Genomic DNA, 23,722 nt, shown 5'->3' on the forward strand with positions numbered 1-23,722 from the left:
GAACAAAAAGCGAGATGAAAACCAGAAGAGTGTTTTAAAAAGAAACTTGAAATATGTCATGGTTTGGGGGGAGTGGAAGAGTTAAAACAATTAGTGATATTTTTCCTATTGATCCCTCTCCAAGGTTTCTTATCCCAACAACTGCAGACAGGCTCATTACTCTAAAAGACAACCTTATGGACAGCAAGGACTGATAACGTCGGATCAATGACTCTGATCAGTTCCCACCACAGTAAGGATAAAGGCATAGAACAAGAAAAAACAGAAAGGGTGTTTTCATCATAAAAAAAGCTATTTAAACAGTTTTTTGGCTGACCGAACAAAAAACTAACTTTTTTTATGTGGTGTATTTTGCATTCAAGGAATAAAATATTCAAGTGTAAAAAGATACTGCCTCAAATAATATTGGTTATTGGCTTTCTTTTGCAAACCCCCCCCCGTTGTCTATGGTCACTTTGAAAAACAATGCTAGGCTGCTTATCTAAAGGGGGATTTCAGATGTAGTGTCTTAATGACATTTCTTCAGATATTTCTATTCAGTTTAGTGTCATCTGGGAGGAGCCCGGATTGCATGCAGACTTAGTTCCTCATATCTCTTAAGTAAATCCTCCAGGTCTGACTCACCTCCAGGTTACAATGTGCAAAAGTCAGTCAAGTCACATTTCCACATCCAAGATGCTGTCAAATGTGACGTCATGAACACACACACACACACACACACACACACACACACACACACACACCTACCGCCATGTCAACATACGGAAACTTGAGCTCTGGGCGGATAGTTTGGAAGTCAGCTCCCTTCATGGACTACAACGCCACTATGCTAGCAACAGGCATGCTACTCCTTTAGAAATAAACTGTAAGTGAGTTTTGTGGCAGCTCTTTTCTGTTTCATTATGGGGGACTCGGACCTGGCCAAGGCCTCAACTCGCAGGAGACGGGCGACTTTCGCCGCAGGGAGAAGTAGCAGTGTGCTGCCGGTGAACGGGAAGTCTGCAGCCGACTATGAGAGCTCACTGCCAGCTGGCATTAGCAGCTTCAATGGCCAGGGAAAACCGGACTGTTCACCGGAGACAGTGAGCTCTAAATCAAAGAGTGAAAAAAGGAAACGGAAGGGTGACATAGGGGACAGACTAAGGTGAGTTCTATTACTTTGGGTATGGTGCCAAAGTTTGTCTGTCTTGTGAATATCTCCCGACAGGCTGCAAGCAGCAGACTGCTGACGTCACGTATGACCGTCTGTTTGCTTCAGTTTGAACATGAAGTTATAATAGAAAGATACAGTAGTCTGGCATGCAGGTTGTTTGGAGTAGCCTCGTGTAAATGACGTTACCTTCAACATTGACGCCATTCATCCATTCATTCATACACCAGTCTTTTAGCGATGCTTCAACATGAATGTGCGTTTGAAACATAATATGCACATGGTGCCTGTTTCATTGATCAGCGGCCCCATTAACAGGCCTGATAATCTCCTTTGGCCGCTTATATAATGTGTATACCTTGTTCGCCCATTAAACACTAGATTTAGGTATTTGTTGCACAACACATCTTTATATATATTTATTAACCTTCAGATTGCTGACCCTTTGCCACAAAATGTGTATTGTGTAGCTTTTGTTTTCTTCTACTGGTGTCTACTTCCCTCTTGTTTCCTTTCTTTTTTACTAACTTGAACTGTCAGAAATTCAGGAAGTCAGTAGAGGTTATTGAAAGAAAAGTTTATTTTCCATATTCATTATTTATGATTTTTTTTTTTTGAAAAAAATATACAACAATTCGTTAAACTCATGATATTCTCTATTGCTTCCCCTATAAATCCAACAAACCAATTTCTAAAGTTGTCATAAAACCCAGGAGTCCCTGCTGAGTTCAGCCAGTGGTTTCAATAACTACAGAGGAATCCTCAACTGGTGCGTGGTCATGCTGGTAAGATAGAAGTTTTTATAAAGTCAAACAAACACACTGAACCCAAACTACAAACATTTTGATCTCTACATTTCAAACATGAAATAGCAGTTCAGTTAAATAATATTTGTTACCAATGACTTTGTGATGTCTTTTTTAATGTCATGTGTTGGTGTAATCATATTAGTGCATGCATTTTTTTTTTGATAATTCAGCAAATGAGGAATTAACTGTAGGCTTTTTAAGCAGCTAACGTTACAATCAATGGTGATACAAGGACATGACACATTTTCTTCTATGGAGCAATACGCAAAGTATGCAGCTGCAAATTCAGTGTCTGCCTGTCCTTGAAAACTTCCCACAACATGGAGGTACAGGTACACGTACTTATACGTAACACTGTTGAAATACAGTTAGTCTGTGCTTAACATTTCAAAGATTACCGAAAACAAAACAGAGGAAATAGAATATTGCAAGTAAACACCCAAAGACTGAATGTGTTTGTATTGGGTAGGTGCTGAGTAATTCCCGCCTCTTCTTAGAAAACCTCTTAAGGTGAGCATGTCTTTTTTTCTTCTTCTTCAGATCAACAGTTAGTGATTACTTGTTGTATCAAGAGGCTGGTTGTGTCTTTCACCATTACTTCCTTTTTTTTTTAAAGAGATGTTTCAGTTATCTCTAAGGGGATAGGTATACTGGATTTTTTTTCAAAGATTTCACAAACTTTGGACAGCCGTCTTGTAGAAAAAAACTTAAATGTAATGTACAACACATGTTGTAATAAAGACTGTTTTTGACTTATTGTGGGTGTTTCAGTGGGAGATTATTGTGCCGCCAGATTTATTGCAATGCTTAACCTGCACTCTTTATGAAAATGTTCTCAATCACATCTGTGCATTTTTTACCATGACGAGTCTTTTGTAAAGACAATATATTGTTTAAAATCCCCCTTTTTTTAAGGTACGGTGTCTTGGTTGACCCCATCCAGGTGATTTCCTTGTTTGTGAATGATCCGTACAGCTGGCCAGCAGCATGCCTGCTGATTGGTGGGTAAACCGTTCATCTGTCAAACTACTCACCTGCTGTGAACGCAACAAAGACAACCACGGATACATTTACCGTGACACAGTTCTAAACTATTGCATATTGGGATTTTTTTTTTCTTAAATGCATTGTTTAAATTGGAGTTCAAAACTTTGTTAAAATGAACACAAATTATTTTTTTCTTAAGTAATTAAAATGAATTCAAGAATATTGAGCACAGACTAGAATTCCTCCTCACCAATGACGATTCTAAAAGATAAGGAACATCTTATCAGCAGGTTCAGCTTTATAAACATGAGTACTGATAGTTTAGCTGCTGATTAAAAACATTCATCTGACCATGTCAATACATTTTACCATTGGACCTGCTCACTGGTATCTGGTGTGACTTTAGTTTAGTTGCACTTCGAAATGTGACGAAACATGTATGATGCTCAAACTGCATTTAAAACTGTGTACAAGGTACTTTCTGTTGCTAAGTGGTGGGATCTCTGTTCAGCCCCATGCTAGATTCTAAGTTTTGCTGAATTTATGTATTTGTTTTAGTGCAGTAAAAGTCTGCAGTGGTGCAGCTCCCAGTGTCTCTTGGGTAACAGTCACCTGCCCTATTTACTGCACACTGGTGCTGTGCTGCAGGAACAGGAAGAGAGTGAGGAGTGTGGAGAAAATGAAGCGACTCAAAGATTATGGAGAGAGAAGTCAAAAGAATATGTTTGCAGGAATGAAAAATTAAAGCAAGTTTGAAATCATGAGGAATGAAGCAGGGGGCGGGCAATGCAGAGAGAGAGAGACAGCTGCTGTGTAATGCTGCAGGAGAATTGAGGGAGGAGGTGGAGGAGGAGGAGGAGGAGGAGTTAAGGTAAATGACTGCACTGACAATGATTAAGAAACAGGTAAGAGAGGGAGTCTGTTTACAGTAACATGGACGGTAAAGCAGCTCATTTCCCAGAGGGCAGTCAGCAGTTGGGGAGACAATGCAGCAGCTTACAACTCTTTCTCTCTCTCTCTCTCTCTCTCTCTCTCTCTCACTCACACACACACACACACACACACACACACACGCTCACTCTACCATCTAAAAAATCTTTAGTCAATGGCTGCCTTCCAGAAAATGTAATTCAGTCTGTATTTATCTTTGCATAGAATCGGGCCTACTACTAATATTTGCTGCATAATTTTAATGAAATATCCTGTATAAAAAGTCTGTGTACTTTACACTACATTTGGATGAAACTATTCTGTCACTGTTTCTCTAAAATGTGGATATTGTTGCTGTTTCAGCCAATTGAAAACCTTGCTTTAATTCAGATCCTAAATTTACAAAACTTGTGCGTGAGGCCGTAAAAATAGCTACAGTTGATTATTGTGTTCTGTGATTGTGTGTTTTTGCATGTGCACGTCCATGCACATAAATACACACACTTGCTTTGTCACCCAACTGCCTCGCAGTCGCCGTGTGCTGTGCAACACATATGCTCTGTTAGTGCTGGCTCATTTCTTTCACCAGGTGCTGCTGTGTAACCATGTGAGAGAGTCTGGCTGTGTGTGTGTGTGTGCAGTAGGTGTGTGTGTTTCAGCAGTGTGGTTTGATGGTGAGAGCGCAGAGAGTCTCTTTTTAGAAAAGGCAGCTAAAGACTTCATTTATTAAAATGCTCGGTTTGAGACTAAACCAGAACAAACATTAGACGTGGAAATTAGCTTTTAACATAATCGTAACATCACTAAAGTTGTTTATTCAGTATTAGATATTCCTTTGCCTCCTGATTCTGCCCTTGGTTCTGTTAGTTGCCTCAGAGACTTTGAAATCGGATCTTAAAATAATCTCACTTAATAACATGTTTACCTATTTCCTTTAGTTTAACAATAACAACCTTTCACTGTTACTCACCACTAATCAAGACCTATTGGGGCTTGGAGAGAAAGATGTCCATGTTGTGAGATTAACATACTTTCATCCAGCAGAGCCCCTTCAGATATGGATCCTCTGGGTAACGCAGTATCATGGACTGTTTCATGACATGAATCTCTCTTTGTGCTTTGACAGTGTCCAACATCTTCATTGTGGTGGCTCTCTACACAGAGAGGCAGCTGTCCAAGGTAAGTGGAGAAGCCCTGCTTACTTTCAACACCAGAGCACTGCAGATTTTTTTTTTTTAAACTAAACTGTTGCATTTGGAGCACTTGCACAACCCCCAGGAGGGATTATTTTTCTAAAACTGTTCTCTAAAAACTGACCCTCCCCAATTGCCTCTGCAAATTTAAAATGGTAAAATGAGAAATTAGTCTCACCATCTGCATGTAGGGCAGATTCAGCTGAGCTCTGTGTGTTTGGCATGAATATGGAACATCATGAGCTTTTAACAGGCCAATATAACTCAAAACTTTGGTTCTTTACTCAAGCGGAGAAAACTCGTACTTAAAACCAACTTTTTAAAGTTTTAAGAATAGATTTTACGAATTACTTTTTTAATAAATCTGAGAGGTTGGAGTAAAGAAAAAAACTCCTGTAAGGAACTTTTACTTTCCCCCTGGCAGCAGAAAAAAGACATTAGAATTAAATTTTTAGAAAATGTCCTTCTTGTTGCAGATGGTAATGTTTGCCTTTGTAGCTCATAGAGAAATATCACTATCATTTTCTCTCTGTTTTATCTGCATTTAAAATTCCCCACAGGGGCTTTAAAGAGATACAGCCACCTGATTTGATGTTAATGTTTCAATCATTCTGCCCAGGATTCATTCAGTGAAGTTTTTGGATTTCTGGTCCATTGCACTAACCTGGCAATCATGCTAACATTCCCTGCTGCAGTGGTCTTACTGGTCCCTTCCATGACTCCAGGTAACATGTGTGTTTTTTAAGTGTTATAAAATCTTTGCTTCCCAGCTTATACCTACACATAACAAAGACAAACAGCTGACTCAAACAGAAGCGTCCATTTTACAGCCAAACCATTTTGCATTCATTGGCAATTTACAATGTTGCCATGTGTGTTAAACAGAATGAATGTAGAATGTAATGTGTACTAAAGATTAAAAGGGTCATTCATATTCTTACCCTTCAGAGAAACAGTTGACCAGTTTGATAGAGCAGTAAAAGCTACCTCCTATACAGAGTCATAATTGGAGACGGTGAGTGGTAATGGACCAGTTGGTCATAACTGGACTATTTCCAGCTGGCTCTGAGAAGACGAAGAAGAAGGGAACAAAAAAAAGAGAGGAGAGGAGATGCCAGAGTAGGTGTGGTCTGCAGTAAGAGGTCATCCAAGGGTCACGTTGTTGTGTGTCCATCAGGCTGTCTGACAGAAAACATGGCTGCCCCAGAATTTACTTTGCATTAATAAGGATTACCGTTTAAGGCATGCGGCATAAGCATCAGTGATTGATTTTAAATCTTTAGATATCACGTGTGCCAACTTCACATTCATTCAGTTTTAAAATGTTTACATCCATTAAAATGTTATTCTATGTTTAGTAAGTAAATTCAGATGAGAGCTATTGGCATGTAGTTGTCTGTTCTAGTTCTAGTTCTGTAACAGAAATTGTAATTATAATGTCAGAAATTATTCTAGAAAAAACATGTATCCATAGAGCCTCACAAGTAAAAATTAATCTGGAAAATGTAAAATATTTCACAACCACTGTAGATTTGTTTTAAGTGATATAACAACTTTTGGCAAGGCCCTTTATTCTTCATGCTTCAGATGTGACACTTAAAACTTTGATCAATAGACAGAGAGATTGTGAGTTTTTGGTGTAATTTTGACACGTTTTAATATTGATCTCTTCTTCTCCTCTCCTCTCCTCATCTGTTCTCTCAATGGGAGGTCAAAGAGTAAAGGAGTCAGTCCATCTGTCTGTCTGTTCTCCTCTGTGCGCTGCTGTTCACACAGGAAGGGCAATAACAGAGTGCAGGTGTACGAGTGTGCACATACACGTGTAGGTGAATGATATCGCGCTGTGTTGTACACACACTGTATACCTAACAAGTAAGCCCAACACTGGGCGTATGCAGCATTCAGCCAGTGTGCATTAAGTTTAAACATTTTGCTTTTGCTTCCTGCCTTGAAGCTTGGATTAAGTTTAAAGTAAGAGCTTTGCTGGTGTTCCAGATGAAGCTATTTAAAAAAAAAACGAAAAAAAAACATGTAAAATATGAGGGAACATTATCTTGATGCAGGCATACAGACTCCGAAGGAAGACAGGACAAATATTCTTTTGAAACCAGGGTGGTTTTTATACACAGTTTCACTTTTAGATATCTTAGTTAACGTCTCAATTTCAAAAGAATTGAAGATAATTATCCAGCTTGTCGAGGCTTGAAAAGAAGTGCTGGCAACCGAGGTTCAAACAGATAGTATCATATCACCTGACAGAGCTGAGCCCTGCTTATTTTTTTCTGGTTGAACAAGTTTTTATCAAAGTTCTGCCCAAAGAGGTGAGACACACCACTCCACAGCAAACGTGTGTTCCTTGTGTATTAATCACTCTCCAAGCCTCCGAGTTACCAAAGTCTGAAGACAGAAAAAAAACAACTAACAAACATCCCTCTGAGATTTATAAATTCCAAAATTGTTTTTCCACCGAAGCCCGCCCCCCCCCCCCACACACACACACACACACACACACACACACACGAACACAAAACAGATGGTTAATGGATAAGATCTGCCGTGGTTTGATGCCAGGTGTGCTGACCTCCACCTCACCCTGTTGGCATGTGTTCATGCACATGGATGGTCTTGTGGGTTTCATAAGTGTCTTTTCTCTAAAGCATATGGTGGTTATTGATGCACACTGGGTAGGAAAACTGCTCAGCTGGCCCGTGTGGTCGTGTACTAAAAGTCATGTACTTGTTTTAATATTTTAATGACTCACAAAAACATTTTCACATTTAGTTACATTTTTATGAATTCACACTAACAACCACAGAACCACGCGGTGTCCTAACGGTTTAATAATCTCTCTTGAACACTTCGGGTTGAGGTTAACTACCAGACTTGTTTTTTACAGTCTGTGTGAAATTAAATTGTCTCACCTCTTTCGCTTCTTCTTTCTCTGTCACATAAATTTTGTCTCCTCTCTTTTTTTATCCCCTTCTCTCCATATTCTACCTGCTCTCCATCTTACATGTTTTGCTTATATTATCCTCCTCTGTTTCTCTATCCCCCTCTTACTTTCCTCATTCATAGTTTCAAACCTTGACCCACACTCGCCAAATGCAGGTTATAAGCTGGTTGCGTGTTCTTACTCTATACCTTCATGCCATTCGTGGTATTAACTATCAAATGTTCTCTCTCTAAGTTGGAGGTGCGTTCGTTCTTGGTACTTACACCATCCTCTTTCTGAAGCTGTATTCCTATAAGGACGTCAACAGGTGGTGCAGAGAGCTGAGCACCGTCAAGGCCAAGAAGCTGACCAGATCGCTGTCCTGTAAGTCACAAACACGTGTGCATATACACAATATCAGACTAAAGGGAGGGGGAATAGTTTCTTAATTTGAAGATTAGTTCATTTAACCCTACCTGTGACCATCCCTCAGTCCCTTGGTCATGCTGTTACAGTGACATCTAATGGCAGGTACTTGATACTGCGGCATTAAAACTAAACGCGTCGGAGAGTTCAACAAAACTTTCAACTTTTCTAGTTGCGTGTAAAAATTATATCAGGAACTTTTCAAATATCAACACCCACACATAATGAACATTATTTTGTGCTTTAAAATACATCATCTCACTGCATATTTTGCAGTGTCATGTGCATTTCAATCAGGAGAGATTTAGGATATAACTTTATTGATCCCCAATGGGGAAATTCGGGATTTAAGTAAGAATCAACAATTATTTATGGCCTACGAAATGTGCGGCAATTTGTGCACAGTCATTTGGTGAGTACACTCCTGAAGTGAGGCTGACCCTACATGAACCAATGTGTGAACGATAGAACCAGTCTTTGTGCCTGAACTTACGCTGAGCTCCATTTGTGTAGGCCCTTCAGCACAGCACCTCAGGGAAGTCAAAGTGTGTTACCCTGGCAACCTCACCATCAAAGGTACTTCAATACACCATTATCTTGTATGTATGAAACCTTATCAAAATCTGTTTCATGATGTCACTCTTTTTGTCACACTCCTGCGTCTGCAGACATGTACTACTTTGTCTTTGCTCCGACTCTCTGCTACGAGCTCAACTTCCCTCGCTCACCTAAGATCAGTCTGAGCTTCCTGCTAAGGAGACTGTTTGAGATGGTGAGGACATATCTCACAAGCATCATTCAGCAAAGAAAAACACCTTTACCAGAGCGGAATGCTAATTTAAAAAGAGCCATCTCGATGCTTAAATCATGTTTACTTGAAGGTCTTTTTGTGATATCGTTCATATTTTACAAACACTTTAGAACTTAATGTTTAACCACGAGAGGCTAATGTACATATTTAAGGTAGTGCTGCTCATTTATGGACAAATGAGGAATTGTGACTTTTTTATCTACAGATGTTCTTCCCACAGCTGTTAGTCGGTCTCACCCAACAGGTACTTTCTAATCATATAAGCCTGACCTGATGTTTGGTGTATTTCTATCTATTCAAATGAACAAAATGTAATTAAATGACTTGAAGCCAACCCAGGTCTAATGAAGGTCTTACACTGCTTGTTTTCTTTCTTTCTGTTAGTGGATGATTCCTATTATTCAAAGCTCCATGAAACCATTAGAGGTGAGTGTGAAAGGCAAGCTAACACTGCTCTAAACAAAGTTGTGTCGCGATCTATAATGAATGGCTCTCTCTCCTGTAGGACATGGATCTGTCCCGAATGACTGAGAGGCTTCTAAGATTAGCTGTAAGTAAAAAAATAAACCCACAACACATTCAAGTCCTTTAAGCGAATAGCAGGAGTGTCACTAATCTCACTCGTCAGATGCTATTAGGAATATGTTTACCTGTCTTAAATTAAAAACCTCCACCTTCATGGTTCATTTAACGTTCATGATTATCTCTGATCCACAGTCAAAGCCAACTCAAACATTCACTTTTCATCGATGCCTTTCCGAGATGTTACTTTTTCAAGTCAATAAAAACATCAATTACAAAAGACATATTGCATATTATTGTGTTTATCATAGTGATTAACTGACTTTATGAGAGTGTACCATATCTTGCATGAAGAGCATCGGTAGAAAAACCTGTTTAAGTTTTTCGCAAGGTTTTTATTTGTGGTTTTCTCCAACTTTTGTATTTGTGCTTCCATTTGCTCAAACCCTCCCCCCAGGTTCCTAATCACCTGCTGTGGCTCATATTTTTTTACTGGTTCTTCCACTCGTCTATGAACTTCAGTGCTGAGCTGCTGCGCTTCGGAGACCGACAGTTCTACAAGGACTGGTGGTACGTTACTGTTTGATTGTCCTTACACGGAGCGATGATGGGTTTTTTTAAAAGACTTGCTGAGCTGGTAAAAAAAACAGTCTTTTTATTTGTAAAGTAACAGGAATACATTTGACATCTTAATTTATGTTTTGTTACCGCATAAATCAATACCATTGTAGAAGTTTTACTTTTGACTTCTACTGCTCGACAGTCAAGATTTGAGCCTTCTTTTATTTCCATCAATGTCGATATAACTGCTTTCAATCCATTATTTAAACCTTGAACATCTTGGAATAATTCACTCCTCTTTCAGGAACTCTGAGACGGTGACATATTTCTGGCAGAACTGGAACATCCCCGTCCACAAGTGGTGTCTACGGTGAGTTGTTCAAGCACTAACACACTGAGAGCCTGCAATGAAATTTATAGAAGCGAACAAGGCTTAACAAGGCACACCGATGTATTTTGGGTGAAATTGATTCTTCCGGCTGTGAGTAAGTGGTAGTAATAAATACAGCGCCTGCAGCCACTTCCACGTTCACTAACACAGAGGCAGGAGCAAACCCAGCGAGGTTTTTATTCAGCAAGACAGATTAAATGAAATGTCTATTGAAAGGGTTTTAAAGTCGGTTCACTTTGTATTTCTGTCAAGTAGGGAGAGGTAAAGGCTCTCTATAGTACCAGTTGTCAAAATACAGTTGGGGAAGAAAACAGATACTAAACAGCTGACAAAACAAATCACTGAAATCTTTCAAAAGTCATTATCAGAATATTTTTTCTGCGTTCTTTTCACTCTCTGGTTTTATCCACTTCAATATCTTTGTTTTCTGTTTCTGTCTCGCAGACACTTCTACAAGCCGCTGTTGAGGAAAGGGTTCAGTAAAATAGTCAGCCAATCAGCTGTCTTCTTCCTGTCAGCATTCTTCCATGAGGTAATAGATGAATACAGACCTCGCTGTATCAATGTGTTCAAAACTCTAACTTGGACATGGTCTTGTTCAAACATGCAGATAATATTTTTATGAACATATAATTATATGATGGATATAGATAATTATCTCTCTGTTTGTCTGTTATGTCTGATTCTGGTTCAGTACCTGGTGAGTGTTCCTCTCAGGATGTTCAGATTCTGGGCCTTCATGGGTATGATGGCACAGGTGAGAATCTTTCAGCTGAGGTCACAAAGCTGTACTGTACTGATGCATTTCATTGAAAACCAAAATCATTCAGTGTCTTTTCCAAATTTCTAATTTTTTTTTTTTATTGTTTTACTCTTCAGCTTCCATTAGCCTGGTTTGTTGCTACCTTTCTGCACGGTAACTACGGCAACGCTGCAGTGTGGATCTCACTCATCATTGGTCAGCCATTCGCCATCCTTATGTACGTTCATGACTATTACGTCCTGCACTACAGAGTGGAGACTGACTGAAACACACACACACACACACACACACACACACACCTTTCCATCCATTGTCTCACTGTTTTCTATCTATACAAATACATTTTCACCAGCATCCGGTTAAAGTAACAGATGGTACTTCTTTTGTTTTTTATTTAACATATTTTTGATGAAATACCTGCATTGCTGTGTGACTTTTCCATATGTGTTTTTGCTGTTTAATCAAGTATCATTGCACTGAGACAGACCACATCCACTCACTTACAAAAGTCTATGTAGAAGTCAATGAATGAGTGTTTGATGTTATTTTTCTATCAGATGGGCTGCTGCAGGGTGTATATGTGATTTACTTTTTTTCAAATTGTGTTTGATAATAAACATGCCAAGAATACCTATAAAGTCTTGTTATCAGCGATCTGTTATTTTTCTATTGATGTTTATCAGGCTTAAAGGTTTTTATCATGCGGGTCAGTATTTCATATTTTGATGAATTCATGACCTGCATACAGGAAAGTGGGTCAAACATTTGTGAGTAAAAAATAATGAAGGAACTATTCTGGTTACTTTCATTCTTGGTTTGACCCTGTGACCTGTGTTTTATAGCCTTTAAAAAAAAGACTCATCTAGCACTTGAGCTTCCAATGTACATGTCTGCAGTCTGCTGTAGAATTTAAACATACAGTATTTCAAAGAAAAGTTATTGGCTATCCAGTTAAGAGTCTCTTTTTGACTGAGGGCTCAAAGTGTGTTTTGTTTGTTTTCACTGATAAACTTTAAGAGCTTGGTCACAGAAAGCTACTTCTTTAGACAAATTTTGACCTGTAAATATTAGCCATGTAGCTTGTAATATAGTATTTGGTACCTAAGCAAAATAAACAGTCACTGTATCAGAATGAATGGTTGAGAAAAACCATAGACAATAAACTGGTCTTCTTAGACTGATAATAGCCAGCACATCTTTTTGCGCTTTTCTAGATTTGCTCTGTGAATCAGATATTTACTAGCACAGGGTGCTGGAGTCATTTTGTTTTACCTTATTGAAGAACCCGCCAAAAAAAAAAACTCTGCTAAAAGATAGTAGGAACACATAGGACACGACCTCCGAGGAGCTCTGCAAATTTGTGCAGGTGGGTGGGGGTTCGGGGGAATGTGTTTTCCTTTACAATGTAACAACTCTTCTCACAGCTTCTTATTGTTAAAAATGTGCTAGTTTGGTCTTACATGTGTTTTTTCTAGATGGCACAAATAGTGAAGTCTGTTCTGTGTCTAGATAATGTCATTGTCAGTTGTCACATTTAAGTATGTAATTTAATTCACATTCAACACAATGAGGTTAGCAATCTACCAACATCTGAGATCATTGATATTTATTATGATAGGGTCCCTACATTTACTGTGGGTGTGTGTGTGTGTGTGTGTGTGTGTGTGTGTGTGTGTGTGTGTGTGTGTGTGTGTGTGTGTGTGTGTGTGTGTGTGTGTGTGTGTGTGTGTGTGTGTGTGTGTGTGTGTGTGTGTGTGAGAATACTTTGGAAGAGAGTCATTTTGTGTGTGTGTGTTTGAGAACAGAGGCTTGGACCTGTATTTTGTCAGGTTGACAGAGAATTAAACAGCCAGTCTTCGGGGAATCTAGTTAAATTTAGTTAAACAATCCTCAGTGAGCTGTAGAGCGTTGATGTGACAGGAGGACACATGGATTTCCATTTTAGACACAACATAGAGGTGGAACTTGCAGTAAAAACATTATTTGAACCTTACATGCTCCATAAAGCTTCCTTTAACAAAATAATCATATCCAATATGTTAGATGAATTCAGATGAGTTCTTGAATTACAAGATAGATAGATAGATAGATACTTTATTGATCTCAAGGGAAATTCAGGTCACAGGACCACAGGACCTACAATTACATCACAGGACCCTTCATGAAAGCATGTTAACGGTCAGTGGAGACAGCGGACAAGAAATGTGTTTCTAGTTGCATTTCAATAAGAGGGATTTGTGCAATTATTTGTCCAAGCAATCAATTCCTGACATCTGTCCTCAAACTTTACTCATGCGCTGAAAATTGAGCTTTTGCTGTGGGACAGCTGTAATCCTCCATCTATCCTCCTCTAATTCCTGACAAATAAACCATCAGAGGACAGGGGGAATGGCACAGTAGGGGAGGGGGGAGAGAAAAGTGAAAAAACATTGTCATCTTTTATCTCTATCATCAATGTCCAGACAGACGCTCATGCGCACTGTTTTCCATCTTCCGTGTTGGACTATAACAGACAGTTATGTGTCTTTCCCGACACACAAATGCATGTCATTTAATAATCCTTGTTGGTTTCGATCTCTCACTTCTCTTTGTCTTATTCATACTTTACCCTCCCCCCTTCTCTCTGTCCCTATCCTGCACCTTCTTTGCGCTCGTCCTTAGTAACAGGTTGTCCCATGGCTCTTGTTCTGACATCCGTTATTCCGGATCTTTCCACAGAATGCTGACAAGCTGTGAATGATAATGATCCTCTAGACAGGAAACTCGGAGAAGCAAACCTGTCTCATTGTATAAGATGGATGAAGTTTAGGCCCAGATACACGTCATACAAACAGACTTATACGACTTTTAGCCAGACGTGTGATGTATTCATACAGCAATCTGTATACAATACAAAAGAAAGGAGATTTACAAGATCACATTTCTTGCATATTTGTTTTGACCCAGTTTTTCTTTTCAACTTGAAAATATAGTCATGTCTTACTCACATTTTCCAGCAGCAGGAAATACATAGAACAGAAAACTTTTTTTTTTTTCAAGAAATGTAATAAATGATTCTGTAGTCATGTACATTTAACTTAATATATCTGATAAAATGTATTCAATATAAATGCGTCCTTGATTTTTGTGGCATTTATTTAAGTAACTTTCAAACAAAAATGTTTAAGATAGTATCCAGTCCCTGACAAAAGTCTGGTCACTTATCCATTTTGGTACACGGGTAGTCAGTCAATCCAGGCAGTGGTACAAAAACGGCACGCAAAACAGAATCCAAAAACACTCGGGGGTCAGAACAAGAACATTAGACAGAATAATGCTGGAACGCTTACTACAATGAGATGAGACGAACTGGCAAGGAGTGAGGGGAAACACAGACACTTATAAACTGAAAGAGGGTGGGGTTTAACAAGACACAGGTGAGACACATCAGGTAATCAGACAGGAGGGAAACAAGGAACAAAAAGCACAAGACCAGAAACTGAGGACAAGAACAAAGTAAAACACAAACACAGGACATGATACAAGAAATAGAAACAAACTAAACCCTTAACCAGGGAATGTGACAGTGTCATTCCTGGATATATCACAGCACTGCTTAAAATGTCAACAAAAGTGTTGTTGTGTTTTTGTTTGTCTTAACCGACAAAAATGTTCCTATGAGGTTACAAACTTTAAATCCAGTTCTATGAGTGGGAGACGTCACAAGATGACTGTTATTTTTATTTTTTTAAATGTTGAGTCAAAAACAGTGTTACGTCCTGGCTCATGGAGGGAAAGGGAAGCAACATAAAACCAGATGTTTTTGATATATACAAGTTATTTATTACAACAGAAGCAAATTGTGAAACATAACAAAAGGTGAGGCAAACTGAAAGGGCCAATGAGTGCTGTTCAAAAACAGAAGGACTTTAAATAAATGTTTTACATACTAAATCTAAATAGTGAAATAAATGAAAATAAAACCTAACTACACTAACCAAATTGAACAACAACCAACAGCACTCCTAACCCGAGTGTTTCTAAAGAAATACAAAACCTAATGTGAGTATCAACAAAAATACTAATACCTGACCCAGCTGAACACAAGAAACAAAAGTCCCAGAAAACAAAAGACAATAAACAAGAAATTATTTTAAGGAACATTAACATACAGACGAAACAAATGAGAGGCACAAAAGCGAGCTTAATACAAACAGAGCTGTGTCCCGACTGCTGGCTGAGCAAGTTCTTTTAAAGGTGTGTGGCTGCAGGGCTGTCCTCCGATTGGTTGATTGCCTATGCTTTTCCAGCAGGCAGCACTGGTGATAAAAATCAGTCCTAATGAGACAGTCACACACAAACGCTCCAAAACAAAGACACTGTAACAAGACATTGTAAGACACACACTTTTACACAATGTAACTTATTCAATGTATGAGTGCAGGGTGTAATGCTTTGTACATAAACTTGTGAACCCGTACCAGTGTTTTTTGTGAGAGATAGATAGATAGATAGATAGATAGATAGATAGATAGATAGATAGATAGATAGATAGATAGATAGATAGATAGCAAATATGATTATATATAATAAAAAAAAAAAAAAAATTCTTGTATGGACACATGTTGAAAATGTACTTTAAGGCATCCTCTTTTCCCACGTAATTCTAATTATTTTGAAAATTGCTAACTATAGTTCTTAACTGTTTGAAATCAAAACAGTATTTCAGTTTTGAAAATTGGCCGTAAATTAACAGCAATTGCTTACAGTGTAGAGTGTTCATAATATAGCCCAAGGGCATGCATGTGCTTGTCCAAGCAGAATGTAAACACACTAAAACTTCCTGTGAAGGCCAAACTGAGAGGAGATTTAGAGTAAGGGAGGGAAGTACGGAGACAGGGTGAGTAGGGAGAGAGAGTGTGTTACCAAAAATGATGTTAACGGGGGGAGAAAAAAGGAAGAAGCGAGGAAGAAACACACTTTGAAAGGAGTAAGATGTACGACAATGGAGGGAAGCAGAAAGATCTGAGGACATATGAGAAATCTATTGTAAAAACAACGCTGATTAACTTCAGACAAGCTGACTAAGTGACAGAAATGACAGGGAGGCTTCCTGATTCTCAGATCTGGAGATGTGTGTTGATTTCCACAGTCATTGGAGAATCTAAAAGAGACACACCACTGACACACTGGTAGGCACTAAGGAGAGAAAGTGACTTTTGCAAGTGGATATTTAAAGATCATACAGAGGTTTACAATGCACTAAAAGTCGAAGTCTTGGAACAGACCGAGTGTCATCTATTTTGATACTGAACAAGGATCTTTGGATTTGGACAGACAAGAAAATTGAACCTCAACAGTGACAGGTTTGAATTTACTTCAGTAAGTCTAATGTTTTTTCCTTTTCTCCAAGAGTTTAGTTTCTATATGCTGTGCATAAACCTGGCTGTGTTTCTGCTTGTTTTGTTTTTTAAAGATACTGTAGGAATAGGGAATAAAAGTATTAGTTATTTTTCGTCTCATGCAACAAAAACACCCAAACTCTACCAAAATGTATTAAACTTCCACTCCACATCCACTCTCAAAGTTTGTTTATTTAACTGATGCCATTGAGGCCCTAATTAATGAGATTAGGCAAACATTTGATCATCAATGGCCATCAAAGAAGAGCGTTAAAAGAATCTAAAATCATGATGTATCTCAGAGCATGATAGTTGCTGTTCGTATCACAGTATAAACAAAATGTTCATTTTGCCTTGCAGGTCTTTAATCTTTGAAGCTATAATTTGAAGCAGGACAGCGTGAGATCTGTATTCCAATATCCCATCCTGTCTGTTTCATTATATCTTAGGCATGTACGTGCACAATTACATACACACACACACCCATTGACTCTACCACCAAAGCAGGGCTCCCACGCTGCTGGAATTTATTTGGACAGTGTTATTTGTGATCAGCCTCTGGGCCCTCTGCTCTCCCCTCTGTATCACTTTACAGTCATTACATCAGCTCCCTCTCTGATGTTGGAAGAGGAAGAGCAACAATGAAGAAAGCTGCAGTGACGCATTTGAATTATGTCTGATTATCTGTGCAGACTCAAACCTGGGACCGTCGCATTTATTTCAGTATTATGCCCATTTTCAATCAATAGCTCCAAAGACAAAGTTTTTAATGAGTTTTTAAATGACGTCATTGATTAATGAAAATAAAATATTCTATATGATAATGTTTATTTTATTTCTTTAAACACCACAACCAAAGAATTTATATTAGATTTTTTTTTTTATTCTAAATTTGGGGCTTATCACTTTAGCTTTAAACTACCGGATTGTGTTGCATATTGCTGGCCAAAATCAATTTATTGATGATTTATCACTCTATTCAATACACCATGCAATACAGGCTCACATATTGATTTCATATTTTTTCGTATAGAGCAGGAATGGGGCCTTTGATAAGAGTCAAAAACCAAGCTCACAGCTTTTTAAGTCTGTACTAGGGTATACATGCTAACAAATTAGGTTTAGCTTGTTAGCATGCTAACATGTCATGACCCAGCATTAAGTTGAACCAAGCTAATTGAGCCAAGAACCTGGTTCTAGCAGTTAGATATGACGAGGATCCACAGACCAGCTTTGAAAATCCACCATTTAGAGCATCATATATTCAATGCCTAAGTTCTGAACAGAAGTATGTGGTTTAATGCACTTTTTCATCAGAGCGATGATCATAACACTGATACATTATTAATGTTGATGTTAATGATGATGAACCAGCTCCAGGAAGCTGAACAATAAAAAGGGGATGTCACTGTGAAAAAAATCTATTTATTTCCTTCAGTGGTCCTTGTTTGTTAAGACCGCTCTTTATAAAGATGAATTACATTATTCATGCCTCACCTTCAACTGAGCATGTTATTCTCTATGGCTTTTCTTCATTAGCTGGATGATTATTTCTCTGCAATAGTTCACTTATGAGACAAGACAAAACAATATGCATGGGCTTCTTTGACTCTGTTTGGGATCAACATGAGCAATTGAACAACATTGTCAGAAGACAGTAGTATGCTAACCTCAAGGGGGGCCTTATGCAGTTACATTTCCCTTTTATATGAAATCAAAATGTAACTGTTGTGTCACTGGAGAGTCATAAAATCTTGAGTGGATCTCTCTTGTTTTTGACTCTTCCAGGCTTCTGAGGCTTTTGGATGTATTGTATTTATTCACTTTGTCACTTTCCAATATCGTGGGTTTAAAAAATAAATCTTGAAGTGACACCAGACAGACAAATAACAAAAACACACAAAAAATAAGTCCGCTATAGAAGTACCAATATTTTTCAAGAGGTGAAACTACAGTCACAAACAGGCTGAAGTATCTTTCACTGACTAAAAATCGGTGCACATGATCTTGTAAAAAAAAATCTTCCATTGTCCAGTCTTTTTCTCTCTACATCACCCATTTTAATGCTTTCATAATTACAGGTGTCCTTCAAAGACCCTAAAGGCTCTGTCTTAATGTGGCCATTGACTTCTCAATGATTTGCATCAGCAGACAAGGAAACATTAAAGAGAAAAAACATCCAGCTATATATCATTGAGCTATTCAGTGTGTTATAGTAAGTGACTGCCCTCTGCTGTCTGTAATATTCACACCCTAGATTATAGTTTATATTTGCACATTTTCCTTCTCATAAATGAACACACCACATGGAAAGGGTCACACTTGTATTATCTCAGAACTTCAGGATTTTGTGTTGCCCTTTAAAAATAAATCCCAACACTATGGAAATGTGAAAATGTCTGCATCAATTCTCATAGATGTCCCAGTTTACAACCCCTCTTTATTTCAATTACAAGTAAACTTCTCCGAAGTTACTAAAAACAAACAGGCCACATTACCAGGATTGTTTTTCTTTGTTTATTTTTTCAAGAATTATTTTGTGGCTTTTTTCCCCCTTGATTTGATAGGACAGTGGATAGAGCAGGAAATCTGGGAGAGAGAGTTGGGAATTGTTTGCGGGAACGGAGCCACTGGTCGGACTTGAACCTTGGCTCCCTGCTTGGAAGACTTTTACCTTTGTACATGGGGTGTGACCTACCGCTAGACCATCTGCACCTCCCCCAGGGTTTTTCTTCTGAGTCAAATGTAAAATTTTGGAAGAAAGCAGTGCTGTTTGTGTCCATGTTAAAAAAAAACAAAAAAAAACGCTGTGATATTTAAATGGTTTATATCAATACATTTTTAAGAAATAAATATACCTGATTGCCTCGTGGAAGAATGCTGAGGCATACATATATACATATGTCTAAATACAGAGGATATTGGTTTGGTTTGTTTGGCTGTGCCATCTGCAACATCAACACTGAGGACACACTGAATGTTTGTGTGTGAAAGGGGCGGTGAGATTATTATTTAGGTCATGGACTAACTGACTAATCCTTGGCCAGGCGTATGATGAAAAGGCACATGTTGAGTAGATTTCAAAACAAAAAAGGCATCAAGCAAATGTGGTTTAAGTTTAAGTTTGAATCTTAACAGGTCACATTATGTTATCCCTTGGTGTGTATTTACTTTATTTCCACAGTCTACTGCGAGTGTGAACGTGATCTGGTTGTCTCCCTGCAAGTTGTCCATTGCATGCTGGGATATCCTGCAGCTAAAAGTTTTAGATAGAGGTCAAATGTAATGTAACGTGGCAAAGAGGCAACTTTTAATAACACACAAACATCAGTATTATTTGATGTGACCACCCGACCATAAAATGTGTTTTTGTCCAACAGGTTCTCCACCAACTCTGGATCATCTTCAACATTCACAATATCACATTATGATGAGCTTTAACAGCACAGATTCCTGGCTTTTCATCAACACATCATCTTCCATCCTGCCTGTAATAGCCGGACCTGGTAACAGAAGTGGCATGGAGGCATATCTTCAAAGACTGGCTCATTTAGACGAGGGGCTCTACGACGACTTTTACGGCCTCTGGATTACACTCATGGTCATAAACTCCCTCATATTCTTGGTGGGCACTTTGGCAGATATTGTTACAGTTTTTATGTGAATTTTTAAAACTGACTCGGACAATGGAAATCTAAGTAAGCGCTCTCATTCTCCTTTTCTCTTTCTCAGGTTGGTATGGTGCTCAACACAGTCGCACTCTATGTTTTCTGTTGCCGCACGAGGCAGAAGACCACATCAGTGATCTACACCATCAACTTAGCAGTGACAGATCTGTTGGTCAATCTCTCTCTGCCCACTCGTATCCTCCTTTACTACAGTGGAGGAGCTTGTCTCACCTGTTCCTACCTCCACATCTTCAGCTACTTTGTCAACATGTATTGCAGCATCTTGTTTCTCACCTGCATATGTGTCGACCGATACCTTGCTATTGTGCAGGTGGGTGTGGTCTGTCTAAACCCTCCCGGTATAATTTTCTGTAACTCTAACTTCAAAACTAGATGGTATATAAACAACAAATGCTCTTTTCTTTTGTTTAGGTCGAAGCTTCTCGTCGGTGGAGGAACTCCAGCGTGGCCAAATGTGTGTGTGTCTCTGTCTGGCTCTTTGCCATTGTGGTCACATATTCCTTCCTCTCCACTGCGTTCCAGCACCCAGGCTGCTGCCTTTCTAAGCTCCTGTTCCTCACCATCTTTGAGTTCTTCCTGCCACTCATTATCATAGTGGTCTTCACATTAAGGATCATGTGGGCACTGGCAGACCCTCGTCTGATGCAGCAGAGCAGGTTAAATCAATAAGGATAAACTTTAATTTGTGTGTTACAGCAGCTCCAAAAAACAGTAAAACAGGTCATATAAACAGCATCAATAGCAAAAAAGACAAAGAAAAAAGAGAGTGAAGTTTTTTTGGACCACTTGTTTTTTTTCGAGTGCCCTACTGCAGTGACTCTGAATAGCTCATTTATTTGTTGTGCTCATTTTTATTTCCTCATCCTTTTGCCTTTTTTTTTCGGTTCCGAGAAAGAACTTTTATATATTTTATCCATCTTTTTGTTGTCTCTAAATCATTTAAGCTTTGGGGGAAAGTGGAGAAAAAAATCACTGCACAATTTGCTTTGATCCCAATTGGCTACACAAAAAGACCCTTTAAAAAAAACCAGTGCATTAGAAATGAACGAGTGACACAAAAGCTCACGTTTTCTGCAATGAAAGCGCTGCAGGCTTACTGCTGATGAGATGTCAAAGTGGTGTTTTTACTGACTTTATGCAGGGACAGGAGACGGAAGGCTGTCCAGCTGCTGACCACAGTGCTGATCATCTTCACCGTCTGCTTCACACCTTTCCACATCAGACAGGTGAAGGGGAGACATTGTTTTAAAATGTATCATCATCATGTTTTGGCTTCTCAACCATTAGGATGGAGATTAATATTAAGGAATTGCAAGACTAAAAGGAATAAGAAACAGAACATAAGAAAAGTATTGCATCATCTCATGGCTTTGTGTGTGTTGTAGGTGGTGGTGTATTTCTACCCTGACTTGCCACATCATGTGATAGTCTACCACCTGACAGTCACTCTCAGCAGTTTGAATAGCTGTATGGATCCTGTTGTATACTGCTTTGTTACAAATAACTTCCAGGTAAGACTGAGCAAGGTTTTCTTCACCATTCTTCCCCTAGCATCACTTAATTTTCATTTGTCCAGCACAAATTCATAACAAACATTATTCCCATTGCACACAATCCTACCTGTCTCCCTATCTACCTTTCAACCCTCCATCCACAAACTGTCTATCTCTCACTCATCTATTCCCTTATTTACTAATCAATTCACTGGAAAACACACTGCCTTTTTCACCTCAGGCAACTGTGAGGAATATTTTTCGTCGTGCAGAGCCCGAGCAGACCAGTGGTGACATCATCAGCATGCAGCACAGCTCCAAGGCTTCAGGAGGGACAGCCAATGCCATCACCAAGGATGTGGTTGTGATGACCAAGATTTCTTCTTCACTGCAGAAAGACAATGCATAGAAGAACCACACTTTGTGAATGCTATTTACACTGAGTGAAGATAGATGAAAGTGACTAAGAATGCACAGTTGCTTGATTTAAACAGGCTAATATTTCTGGACTCTGCAGCATGCTGTCCAATGTATAAATGCACAGTTCAAAGCTCCCAGGATCAACAGAAAATAATGACTTGATTGATATCACTGATAAAGTGCAAGTGCAACAAAAAGTAAAGGACTGCTGAGGAGCTGGTTCAACTATGAGTTTAATAAATGAATTACAACATTGAAAAGAGACAGCTTAAGTATGCAAATAAGCATAATCACTGTGTTTAACAATCTCATAAGATCTTTAAGTAATTAATTAACTAGTAATAAACAAACATTACCAAATCAAGGAACATCGTTAGTTGCCACTATAAGAGGAGCAGCACTTGGACAATGATAGCTTTGACTTTTTTTTTTTTTTTACTTAACTTTGAAAATCTTATGGCCATGGAAAAGGAGCTGGCTTTAAAGAAAAGTTCCCACAGTAATGGTCATCTAATTAGAAAAATGGCCATATTCACCAATATAAAGCATTATTTGTTGAAACAACATCAACAACAAACAAACAAAAAACCCTTGTGAAAACAAATCTTTTTTTTTTTTTTTTTTTGTATTTAGCAGTGATGACCATTTTGTGCAGCAGAGGGCAACAATGCACTCCTTTTCAAAAACTATACCAGACAGAGACTTCAGAAAGTACTATAACCGCTCCAGAAATTTATTTGTTGACTGAAAACATCATGACTATGAATGAGTGGGCTGTAATAATATTGTTTTTTCAATTAAAATAAATGTCAACACAAACATAAATCAGAAGGCCCTTACGTGTGAGTAAAAATGTCTCAGTAATTGTATATTGCAGAAATCTGGGGGGGAAATAAAGGGATGTTCAAGACAGTCACTTTATTAAGAGTTGATCTTGTACTATTGTGACTTAAGACTAATCTTCTTGACCTTTTTATGTTGACAGTATAGACAAATTGAATATAATAAGTGAAAAATCCATGTAATGTAGAAATTAATGAACCATCTAATTCAGGGTACTTTGTGTAGACTTAATTAAGTTCCTTATGTCTGGCAAAATTATGGGAATTGTGTTCGGAATAAAACGCTGAACATATAACTTAAAATATTAATTTATTTCAACCGAGAGATAAACACCTTCTTTAAAACTGAATTATATAAAATCATTGTATGAATTTAATTGTTAATTTTTGTATTATTTATCGACAAGAAATAAGTTAAGTAT

The 23,722-nt window shown here is 38.4% G+C and overlaps 2 protein-coding genes across 2 annotated transcripts; both read left to right on the forward strand.

Annotated features, from left to right (window-relative positions):
* The first annotated feature begins 502 nt into the window (after window positions 1–502).
* On the forward strand, window positions 503–12,113 carry dgat1b (diacylglycerol O-acyltransferase 1b). The gene is made up of 17 exons (XM_079345011.1): window positions 503–1,144; window positions 1,848–1,935; window positions 2,429–2,469; window positions 2,875–2,960; window positions 5,003–5,055; window positions 5,689–5,794; window positions 8,257–8,385; window positions 8,941–9,003; window positions 9,096–9,199; window positions 9,444–9,482; window positions 9,623–9,664; window positions 9,744–9,788; window positions 10,218–10,330; window positions 10,626–10,691; window positions 11,157–11,244; window positions 11,407–11,469; window positions 11,592–12,113. Exons 1-17 carry the CDS (start codon window positions 903–905, stop codon window positions 11,739–11,741), a joined length of 1,518 nt encoding a protein of 505 aa, XP_079201137.1. The 5' UTR covers window positions 503–902; the 3' UTR covers window positions 11,742–12,113.
* A 4,636-nt stretch (window positions 12,114–16,749) lies between these two features.
* Window positions 16,750–22,469, forward strand: LOC306823402 (G-protein coupled receptor 20-like). Its single transcript, XM_079342890.1, has 7 exons — window positions 16,750–16,836; window positions 20,237–20,481; window positions 20,589–20,855; window positions 20,957–21,201; window positions 21,687–21,771; window positions 21,931–22,056; window positions 22,280–22,469. The coding sequence occupies exons 2-7, from the start codon at window positions 20,284–20,286 to the stop codon at window positions 22,445–22,447; spliced, it is 1,089 nt and encodes a 362-aa protein (XP_079199016.1). The 5' UTR covers window positions 16,750–16,836; window positions 20,237–20,283; the 3' UTR covers window positions 22,448–22,469.
* The last annotated feature ends 1,253 nt before the right edge of the window (window positions 22,470–23,722 follow it).

Source organism: Symphodus melops, assembly GCF_947650265.1.
Source record: "Symphodus melops genome assembly, chromosome: 5".
In the NCBI taxonomy this organism is placed as follows: Eukaryota; Metazoa; Chordata; class Actinopteri; order Labriformes; family Labridae; genus Symphodus; species Symphodus melops.

Bases quoted from the DNA above. Each gene is read 5' to 3' on its own strand.
- dgat1b (XM_079345011.1), top strand. From the start codon at position 903: ATGGGGGACTCGGACCTGGCCAAGGCCTCAACTCGCAGGAGACGGGCG. The intron at 10,331-10,625 runs GTACGTTACTGT...CTCCTCTTTCAG, and splicing joins CAGTTCTACAAGGACTGGTG to GAACTCTGAGACGGTGACAT. The intron at 11,245-11,406 runs GTAATAGATGAA...ATTCTGGTTCAG, and splicing joins TGTCAGCATTCTTCCATGAG to TACCTGGTGAGTGTTCCTCT.
- LOC306823402 (XM_079342890.1), top strand. From the start codon at position 20,284: ATGATGAGCTTTAACAGCACAGATTCCTGGCTTTTCATCAACACATCA. The intron at 20,482-20,588 runs GTGGGCACTTTG...TCTCTTTCTCAG, and splicing joins TAAACTCCCTCATATTCTTG to GTTGGTATGGTGCTCAACAC. The intron at 21,202-21,686 runs GTTAAATCAATA...GACTTTATGCAG, and splicing joins CGTCTGATGCAGCAGAGCAG to GGACAGGAGACGGAAGGCTG.